The sequence below is a fragment of the Conger conger genome, chromosome 10 (genome assembly GCF_963514075.1).
Source record: "Conger conger chromosome 10, fConCon1.1, whole genome shotgun sequence".
Taxonomy (NCBI): domain Eukaryota; kingdom Metazoa; phylum Chordata; class Actinopteri; order Anguilliformes; family Congridae; genus Conger; species Conger conger.
In genome coordinates, this window is record NC_083769.1 from 26,619,001 (window position 1) to 26,630,481 (window position 11,481).

General features: G+C 41.0%; 1 protein-coding gene across 1 annotated transcript; it reads left to right on the forward strand.

Annotated features, from left to right (window-relative positions):
* Nucleotides 1-314: 314 nt before the first annotated feature.
* On the forward strand, nt 315-10,975 carry ptgis (prostaglandin I2 (prostacyclin) synthase). The gene is made up of 10 exons (XM_061258214.1): nt 315-496; nt 871-994; nt 1,478-1,653; nt 2,124-2,270; nt 3,808-3,935; nt 4,208-4,377; nt 6,429-6,582; nt 7,701-7,882; nt 8,469-8,620; nt 9,574-10,975. The coding sequence occupies exons 1-10, from the start codon at nt 426-428 to the stop codon at nt 9,743-9,745; spliced, it is 1,476 nt and encodes a 491-aa protein (XP_061114198.1). The 5' UTR covers nt 315-425; the 3' UTR covers nt 9,746-10,975.
* Nucleotides 10,976-11,481: the final 506 nt, after the last annotated feature.

Consider the following 11,481-nt stretch of genomic DNA (forward strand, 5'->3'; position numbering starts at 1 on the left):
TAGCTACTGTATTGTGCAATATAGACTCATCTATTGTTTCCAAAAATAATAATATTAAAGTTGCATAACTTAACGTGCATTACTTGTCACGCTTGGATGACTACCTTGTCCAAATCAGATTCAACGATCTACAGCGAAACTGAAACTTCGTCTGACAACATGGATAGGGAAGAAAAACAATGCAATGATGTTTGATTGCCTCATCATTTAAAATGTAAAAACCACGTGTGAAATATAGTATCATGCTCCTCCTAGTTTCGGCTTGTTTCGACTTGAGTGTACAAATGTCTGAAACGAGATGCCACACCCCTCGTCAGACACCACACCTCCATAATTTGTTCAAAATAGACGCCACCGAAAGATTACATTTTAGTCATCAAGGACAGCACACAGAGAGCGTATTTATCTTCCCCAGGCATAGCGGTATGATTTTTATAACAGTTCTCCTAATCTCTGGACTCCTCGTTCTCTTTTTGTTTGCTTCCATTCGGTCGAGGTGAGTAGGCGATTTGGTTATTTTAGTTAAGTGCAGGTCTAATATTATTACAAGGTTTGAAAACAATCAAAGTTTTTGCTGATGCGCTTGAAGCGTGTGCAATAATCTCGTCAGAAAGTGAGCTGTCTAACATGGAGTATATGCTAACAATAATCTGTGATGTCACACGTGTTTCTAACTGATGTAAAATGTTTTATACAGTATACACTGGTTGAAATATGTTGTATTCCTCTGTAACGAGCAAGTTTTCAGTGTTATGATACTACAGTTCTTTGATACGATATTAACTGTGCAACCCTTTAAGTTTTTCACCAGCTATGACCAGTTCTCTGTTGCTACATTTATTAAGTATCACATTTGTTTATTAATACCAGATCAAAGAATGAACCACCTTTAGACAAAGGCTTTATTCCTTGGCTGGGCCATGCCCTTGAATTTGGAAAAGATGCTGCCAAGTTTCTAACGCGAATGAAGAATAAACATGGTGACATTTTCACGGTAAGACCTTACAAACTGTGGACAATGACGACTGTTATCAACCTACTGTCCAAATTCAAAAACCTTTCAAATATGTAGCCTGCATTTTCATATGCAAATACTGAATGACAATAATCATGCATAGAATGAATACGGACACAGAACACGGAAATCAGACCCATCTGATGTTGTGCATGATTTGCATCATTCAGTGATGAAGTACAGTATTGTTAGTTGAGTCACACACAGAGGCCCAGGGAGGAAGGTAATTGTGAGTACTATAGAATCCTGGTTCCTGTAACTGAACAGTGCTGGGCGGTCACAGTGAAACCCTTGGTTTGGGTTTGAGTTTGAATCCCTCCTGCAAAACTACATGTAATAAAGAGAAACATCTTTATCTGTATCATTCACTGTCATTATTATAATCTTAAAATTACACTCACAGCCACATTAGAGTCATAATAACAATAACAATAACAATAATAATTGTGCTGTGTCCCTTAGGTGTGTGTTGCTGGGAACTATGTGACCGTGCTGCTGGACTCGAGCTCCTACGATGCTATCCTCCAGGACACCATTTCACTGGACTTTAACCGCTATGCCCAGGTGGTGATGCAGCGGATCTTCTGCCTGCAGCTGCCCAGTGACAACCCTGCTGCACAGAGAGCCTGGATGGAGCAGTAGGTGTAACAGCCTTGCAGGAATTTCCAGAACAATAAGCACAGTGCATGTTGGGGTTGTCCGAGAGATATTTTACACATGGTGTTTATTTAGCATTTAATGCTATTTGCACTGCAGCACGAGAAGCAGGTTCCCATGGGGAAACAAGTTACTTTGTTTTGTTTGGAATATCTAAGGTATTTTTCATTACATTACATTAATGGCATTTGGCATTTTTTCAAGTCTGAGAATGTAAATAATCAAAGGCTAGCCATTTATGTGACAGCATTATGTTAAAGTGCAAGATGCAACAATGTCCACCTAACATTAAATGGTTTTATTTGTCATGTGCAAATAAGAGAGCCTGCTCCACATTCTCTGTGGTCATATGAGGACAAATGAGTCATGAGCAATTTTGTGCTATACCACGTGACAGTAAAATCTCAGAATGCTCACACTGCTGTGTGTGTTTGTTTTTGTGCGTACTCAGACACTTTGAGGGAGAAGGTCTGGCTCGTCTTGGAAAAATCATGCAAGGAAACATCCGTGCTCTGTTCTCCTCACCCGAGATTATCCAGAACCCGACAGACTGGAAAAAGGAGGGCCTCTTCAGCTTCTGCTACAGACTGCTCTTCAAGTATGATCCTCTAGCCCCCAGGGCAATGTCTTAGATGCTATCTGTATGTCAGCAAACACAGATTGAGCAGAACAATGTCGGCAAAACAAAAGTTAAAAAGTTAAGAAGTTGTTGAATACATTTGGCTGTGCAACCAACTTTGAGCTGAAGCAATTACCTTCAGGCTTCATAGTGTTATAAGGACAAAGCACATTTGTGCCATGTACAATTTAAATGTTGAATTCTATCACTGTCATCTAAGTTTTTTATACTGTTCATTTGATCTAGGGGCAGATACAGTACAAATATATTTGTCAGGATACAGGAAGCATCTGCCCTTCCTGCTTTTTTTGTAAAACACAATTGCCCTTTAGCAGTGCAGCCAGTACCAATGTTGTACCAAAACATTTTGCATTTCTTTTATTGTAGTGAATTTATCATATAGTTTATTACTATGCATTTTTTTCAGTTAATGTTCACAGTTGTTGCAAAAAAGATTAATTATTCAATAACTGTCCCCTTTACAAATGTATTCACTCCCAGAGTCAATACATAGGCCATTTATACCGGCATGTGTCTGTATGAACTGCACATTTAGATTTTGGATTTGAAATTCCTCCCTGCAATTTTCAGGTCATACCAACACTTCAGTGCTATTCAAGTCTGGGCCATTCCAAAATAACTGACCTTCTTGCTTTCAGCCCATTACTTTGTACTTTTACTGGCTGCTTTGGGTCATGTTCCTGTTGGAGCATGAGTCTTTACCCTGAAGCCGGTTTTTCTCAATGACTGGCTTGTATTTGGTTCATCCACCTTTCCCTTGATGTCAGCAACCAGTCCCTCCTGCTGAAAAGCAACTCCATAGCTGGTGATGTTGCCATTAACATACTTGATGGCACCAATGTTATTTAGGTTGTGCAAAAAATAATGCACTTTCTGAGGCCCCTTGTCAGACCATAAAATTGTCCTCCAGGAGGTCAGATGGATTCTGCAAAACTCCAGGCATGATTTAATGTTGGCCTTTTCCAGAAATCGTTTTCGTCACTCTCACAAAGAAGCCAAATCTGGAAAAGGCTGGAGAGATTGTTGTTCTCTGGACATTTTTTCTTTTTGCTCTCGTCAGAAAATGACATTTTGGGAAATAAGCAATACAATTCTATATTAACTATCAATAACTCTGATGTTGAGTGCACAACAAAACATTTTGTGGGCCATAGAAAGACATTTCTGACTGTTTTCTCAGCCACGTAATGGCTTCCTTGACTGTCATTACCACAAGAAGTGATTGAATACACCTGACTAATCAGAAAGAGCTGTCCAATTACTTTTGCTCCCATAAAATGGAGGGTCTTAATTCCTACAGTATGGATGTAAATAACGTCAAATTAAAGGTGACAGTCTGCACTTTAACCTCAATCCAATGTGCAGAGCCAAAAGAACATAAATTGTACCATTGTTAAAATACTTATGGACTGTAAGTGAACCTCCACTCCTCCACGCCCCATCTGAGTCTCTCTTTCTCATGCTCTCTCTCTCTCTCTCTCTCTCTCTCTCTCAGGGCTGGATATTTCACCTTGTTTGGCAAGGAACATGGCAACAACCATGAAGAGCTGAATACAGTCTATAAGGAATACCGGAAATTTGACAGCCTGCTAGTAAAAATTGCACGGTCGACACTAAAGTCAGGTATAGTAATCAGTTATGAGTAAGTATATTCCAGCTGTAAAATATCGATACAGGAATACAAAAAGTATTTTATTTCATTCAAGGACAAAGGTTGGATGTACTGTTGCCTAAGGAGGGAGCAGGCAATGCGTCCCTTGCTTGCTTAATTTGTTCAACGGCATCTCAACCACAACAGCCGTGCAAGGAGCACAATCTAGTGACTATGAGTGACGCCTGTGCGCTCCTGATCACACCTGTCTGACTCCTGTCTCCTCCTCCTCCGCGTTTACCAGGAGATAAAAAGGTGGCCAGTGAATTGCGCGAGAAGCTGTGGGTCCTCCTATCGGCAGGGAAAGCGAAGTCCGGCTCCTGGCAGGAGAGCTACCGGCAGTTCCTGTGGAAGGAGCAGGCAGATGAGGAGACGCAGAGGAGGGCAATGCTGCTGCAGCTCTGGACCACACAGGTGAGTCACGCCAGCCTCAGGCAGGTGGTAGTACGTGTGCATCACATAATGAGATCATCAGCCCTCCCAGAGCTTCATCCCGTCCTCTGACAGGGTTCGGAATTCCCTCCCTCCATTTTGGTGGAGAAATGAATAGGTCTCTTGTTCCTCCCTTTGTGAGAGGTGAAACCTGATACAGGTAGTTTTTGTTTCCATGACAGCATAATAATCTACTGCGTGAGCTTCGTGTGAAATACGCTGGGTCACAGCATTGCTGTGTAACACACCTTACTATGAGGAAACGCTTGGCTGGCTGCCTTTTTCACACAGTAGCTCATACTTCTAAATTCAACAGTTACTAACAACAAGATAGCGGGAAGACAAAGTTCAATAACACTTGTAATATTTCGAAGGAGAATATTGCAAATAAGTTCTAATATAATGAAAACAAGCCCTTAAATGCGAATTGAGCCAATTCAGGATTCATTGATTTAGCTTGCTGCTATGCCACGCTGTAGCTTTTCTTCCTCTTTTTCATGGCTGAATCTCAGATAGTTGTTTATGCATAGATTGGATAAAACCACTGGGAACTGTATCAGTGACTGAGTAGGGATCATTTTTGAGGTTGTCTTTGGTTATTACATTTGCTCTTATGCAAAGCAGTCAAAGAAAATATCAAGCACCAATAAGGTAACAGCAAGTGTCAGAAGAGAAGAGATGGTATCCTACAGCAGTTTAGCAGAAAGCTGATCAGTCACTATGCAGTTTGACATGAGATATTTCATGAAACTATCTGAATGTGATTCTCAATAGTCATCACTGTCACATAGTTTACAGACAGTAGTACACAAGCACACAAGCTTAAATGGGCCTCAGTTTAATTGTGAAATTTTCAAGATTTGCAAGATAGTTGTGAAATGCTCTAGTCTTAGAAATACGGAACAAGGTCACATGAATTCATGAGCTCACGCACGCACACACACACAGACACACACACGCACAGAGAAACACACACACACGCACACACACGTCTTTCCCATACTGGTGCAATGATAAAGATGACCCAAAGACACCAACTTGCAATCGATACAAAATCACAGTTGTACTGTATTCTATCAATGTCTTATTATCCAATTTTGATCAAGTTAAAACTTATTTGATCAAGTTGAATTCCCATTTGCAATATATCTGTCAGCCACAAGAGTGCAGCGCTGGCTTCTCTTACACAATGTACTTGCACATTTGCAGAAACTGTAGCCACAAATTGCATTGCTGCAATATAATTAAAACATTGTGAGAATGCAATACTGTATGTTTTTTCCCCAGTGGTGAAACACCTTCAGACATCTCAAGAGAGCTACTTATCTGCTTGTAACAACAGGCCCTCACAACCTGCTTTAAACAATAAAGATGGAAGGTGTGTCATATTTTAAAAAATCTGCCTTTCAAATTTTCTACAATATTACAAATATACAACTGTGCAGCCCCAGCCTGGCGTCCTCAAATCAATAAAATATCGATAGAGGAATTTCTTGAACATAAATTCAAGGATTTTTTTGGAGCACCGATAATGATATGAACTATAAAATACTTGAAGTTGAGATACAGCTTGCAGCACCCAGACACACAGAAACCCACTCAAGCATGCACATGGGTAATCTCGATGCTACTGCTGATAAAGAATAAACCTGAAAGTCCGCAGTTACACAATGATCAGGCAGTCTGAGGTGCTTTGAATAATTGTCGGTAATGCAGACTGAAAAGGGAAGTGAAAGAATTTCTACATTTCCGTCAGTGGTATGGACCTCCCATTTTGAGTATTATCTCGTGGTTAATGGAGGGATTTTGCACAATTCTTTGCTCCATATGTCTTTATATCTAACTTTTGTAATCATCCTAGGCTAAATATCCCAGCACACTTTAAATAGACTCACAATATTTGATATAGTGCTCACCCATATTTATGCTGGAAGTGTATGCGTAGCCAGTCCTAATGTAATCTCATATCATTCTGAAAATGAGATTTGTTTTGGAAGGTTGCAACAGGCAGTATAATTGTGTGTTGTTGTCAGTGCAATGCAGGACCTGCTGCCTTCTGGTTTCTGGGATTCCTGCTGACCCACCCTGAGGCCATGGACGCAGTGATGAGAGAAATCAACAGTCTCTCGCCACCGGTGGGAACACAGCGCCTCCCCTTGGACAAGCTACAGAAGACACCAATATTTGGTGAGACTCATCTGTACCTCCCTGGTAATCATATTGTGTTGTTTTCATGGGCATCTCTGTTAGTGCAGATGGTGTTTTTATAGATTCACTTAGGACTCACTAAGCAGCTGAGTGACCAGCAGCTCCAAGTGAGGTACGCCTCGTAAGACATTTGGTGAATGAGTTTCTCACTAAGCAACACATACATTCCATTTTACACAGTGCCCCTAGTCTGTCTGTCTCTCTCTCTCTCTCTCTCCCTCTCTCTCTCTCTCTCAGTGCTTACCATGCACTTTAGGTGCATTGTGAATCATGCTCTAAGGGTGAAATTGTAGCTTGATGTAATAGAGCAGATGAGACAGAGCAGGAGGGGGCCGGGGGCTGCAGGTGAGAGAGAATAATCAGAGACAAAGAGGTTCACTCTGCTCCTCCTCCAGGGCCCACGGCCTTTCAGCTAGTGAATGACTCAGGCCAGGACTTAACAGGTGATCTGACCCACTGTCCAAGCAGCTAGTTCCATTTACTAAATAAGGGCAAAATGCAATAAAGGCCTGGTTTCACCTGCATGGAAGGGCCTCACCAGTAGCCAAGATTAAAAAAGGTGTTCAAATAAAGATATTTATTGTTGTGGTTAATGAATGGTTCTGCAAAGATAAGTATATCATCTTCAATTAGCGGGGCCCATAACTTTAAGAACACAACGGTAATGTACAAAAAATGGCCATGAGTTCATAACTGATATCAGTGAACAATATTTCAGCAGTTTCAGAGATTTATTTCTTATCTAACTAGGTATCAGGCAAAGTACACGCACAACAGAACTACCCATAAGGCTGCTTGAGCCTGAAAAATTGACTTCCTAAATGTCATGCCAAATAAAAATTTGCATACCTTTTTTATTTCAGTTTTCAAATTTGCCTATTTCATTTTGCATGGGTGCACTATGTAAAGACGATCACAGTGACAATAAGCTGTTGGTTTCTAAGCGCAGACACTGTGCCCCTGCAGGGCTGTTCGCGCCCTACCACACTGCCCTTTCACAGACAGTGAAAGTGTGGAAGTGTCTTTATTAACACTATCAGTGCTAAAAAACAAGGCTTTTGGGACGAGACCTGATAGCCTGCTGTCGTCCTTCACAGACAGTGCCCTGAGCGAGACGCTAAGGCTCACCGCCGCCGTCACCATCAACAGAGAGGTGCTGCAGGCCAAGACCCTGCGCATGGCGGACGGCCGGGAGTACAACCTCAGACAGGGGGACCGCGTCTGCATCTTCCCCTACATCAGCCCCCAAATGGACCCAGAGATCCACCAGGACCCAGAGGTACGTACCTGGGCCTGCCCCAGAGCGCTGCACTGCACCCTGACGGCCAGCAGAGGGAGGCAAAGAGGTTAGACACACATTTACAGCAAGCTTGCCGCTTCTTAACTCTCTGACTGTGATGCCTACACAGTGAGCATTTCAACCCCCCCTTCCCCCACCAGAGGATCACCATCAACCTCAGCCCTGTGGAAAAAGACTGGATTGACCCGATTGATTGTACATAACAAGAGCCCTGCGCTGACTGTATGCTCACAAGCGAGAATAGTTTAAATAGATCTGGGATTATGGCTGGAAAGGTTCAAAGTTAAACTGCAGGATACTGTGGGATTAACTGGGTGCCTCTCTAATAGAAACAGAGATAACAGGTGTGGGAAATTGAGCTGGATGACTGTGTCGCAAGCCTCTGCTACCGTCCCTCATGCTTAAAACTGCTTACACAGCCACAGAAACCAATACGGGGAAAGGACAAAGTAAATACTTACAACGCAATCCTATTTTTCATGAATAAGACCGATGGTTCAAAGAAGGCCCTGAGAATGACTGGTGGTTTATTCCGATTTCATGGTGCAAATGTTTCTGCTCGTAGAAATTCAAGTACGACAGGTTCCTGAACGCAGATGGGACAGAGAAGACAGACTTTTTCAAGCACGGGCGGAGATTGAAGTACTACACCATGCCGTGGGGCGCCGGGACTAATGTTTGCGTTGGCAGACACTTTGCAGTCAGCGGAATCAAAGAGTAAGTGTCCCAAATCCTCTGCCCATCCCCATACCCACAGTACAAGCTGTGAGATCACCAGGTTTAATGCCAGACTGTTGGGTTCATGAGGAAGGTTAGAAACTAATCCTCTCATTTTCAGGAAGTGAAAAGGCCATTATGAAATACGAAAGCGCAATTCAGTCCATGTCCTCAGATAACATACAAGAGCTTGTTCTGCGAGTCATTCTATGATTGGGATGTCATGTTATTTTACATATTCCCGATGTGGCTGCTGCACATTGGAATTCATTATTTGCATGCAGCACATGAACTTGAATTTATTATTAATTTGACGAGTGATCTTCATAAATTTGAATAACTGGAATATGTTCATTTTTGCCTCAGATGGCACAGCGGCAGGAAATATCAAGAGTGACAAACAGCAGGATAAAATAGATCAATGTTTGACCAAAGGACAGTTGAAAGATTTTTAGTTGGGAAAACTTCCACAGACACACCCTTGAACCTGTCCCTGGCACGCTATTCATTCTATTCATATGTGTAGAGAAAAAGGAAAGAATGTGCATGCTGTTAAGAACATCCAGGGTGAATTTTTACACAAAACTAATATCTGATAAAGCTAATAAAGATCAAGGCTGAACACTTTTTTTAAAACAGGTTAGTTGGAAACATTTAAACAGGGTGTGGTTTGTTTTTTGTATTATTTCTATTATCCCGCTCCTGGTTCTTCAAAGTGCACACAATGGCCTTTTTAAAGGAGGGAGAGGAGTATGGGTTTGGAATGGACCTTGGACATATTGAAGAGGGGTTTATGGCTGGGTTAGGGGGGCTAAAGCCTACTTCTATGCAGATGTGATGTGATAATAGAAATCGGCGATGCATTGAAAAACGAAATGTTGAGGGAATCCTTTTCAATGAAATGTAAGCAATTTACTGAGGCACCAGTTTGTTAATGATATCTTTCCTTGAAGGTTCATGTTCATGGTGCTGACCTGCCTGGACTTGGAGCTGTGTGACCCAGGCTGTTCTGTGCCACCAGTAAACGTCAGCCGATACGGATTTGGCATGCTTCAGCCAGACGGAGACATTGAGATCCGCTACAGGATGAAAAGACACAGGAAAACCACAGAGGAATTAACATAAAATGTTAATCAAGTGAATTAAAGCATCAGAAGAAATTATAATGGCTAGTGCATATTTGTCATAAATTCAGTGAGTTTGCGGTCTTAAAATACCAATTGATGAACAATCACTTGGTTAATGAGGGCACTTGTGTTTGATATTTCTGATCTGAAACTTGCGTGTGATAATTATGAGGATGTTAATTTAAAGAACGTGAGAATTTGCCCAGTTAAGGGAGAAATATAAAGGCACTACATGACAGGAAAGTCTGATAATTTCATTTTTTTTTTACAGTTTTTACGCATGAAATACTGTCATTATTTTTATATTATTATACTATTATTACATATAAGGATATTGTTGTTTTCCATGTGATTGATTCTGAAAATGAGAATTTGTTGTTAAACACGGATCTACAATATGATCCATACATTATAATGAACAACAATCAGGTTTTGTTTTTGTATAGTTACAATCAAACTGTCACACTGGGCTGCGTAAAAGACCTTTTTTCAGATGGAATTAAATTTTTAAAAGTGAAATTGAAATAATGAATCATTCAAGGATCCGATGGCATTCTAGGATACAGTACATGACTCAGGAATGAAGATAAAGTTGATAAAGCTTAGGACACCCCCAGGAGGACATTTCTTAGAAGCTGTGGTACAGGACATGACTCCAGGGGAGTCCGCTCAGTGAATGGTCAGCTGCAGCATTCTTTCCAATCATTACATCAGTAACTGAGACAATTGATGCACTACAATGAGACAATGGCTGATGATCACTGGAGTGGATTTATGACATTTTATTAGCATTGTTGTCACTAGAAGATGTGCCATTAGACATTGCTTTGCATGCATTCTTAATAGGATGATGGCCATTTTCCTCCAACAATTCAAGTGATGTTCTAAACCACTGCACAGTGGTTCTCGTTGAGAGAATACTGAAATAAATATTTAAGAGATTTATTCATGGGTATTGTTTGATATGCTTTGTTATACCCTTGTTATACCCATGTGCCTTTTTGGTTAACAAAATAAAATGATTGCCGTGTCTGTTCTAGCACAACCACGGAAGGAGAGTGTGATTCAGTTGCATGACTTTCTCCTTTGAGAGCAGGCTTGTTGCTTTAACTAGACAGGTTGTCTCAGCATGGTGTACCCTTTCAGAAGCCAGAAAAGATTTTAACAAGTATTCCACAATCAGTTTTTTCCTTTCAATGCCCAACATTAAACTTGAACATGAAAAATACTGTGGTGTCCCTATGAGCTGAGACAAATCATCAAATTAATAATCAGATTTCTATGAACACAAGTCACAGGGAATTACCGTGGGCCAAGAAGCATTATTCTTGTCATGTAAACCTGCTAAATTTACCATAAATGGAAATGGTATAATCTACTACTAATCTTGAAATTAGACTCTTGTAATAGTACCCCATCTGCTTGATAACATGGTTGCCTCAGCAATTACAACAGAATATTAATTTCACAAAGGCACTACCAACCTGTGATTTCACAACCCATTCTCTGTACTGGACATCATATCGTTGGAAGCCATTTTGTAGACACCATTTTAGAATAGGCCGAAAGAAAGGTTAACACAGAACAAAACACAATGTTGCTCCCTCATGACCAGCAAGCAGTGATCAAATGCACCCTGTGCATTACATGTCAGCATTTAGCAGATTGTATGGAGATTATTTACAGCTAGCTATTTTGAAGTAATTGTAGCACAGTGCTGGAGTGGCCAATGTG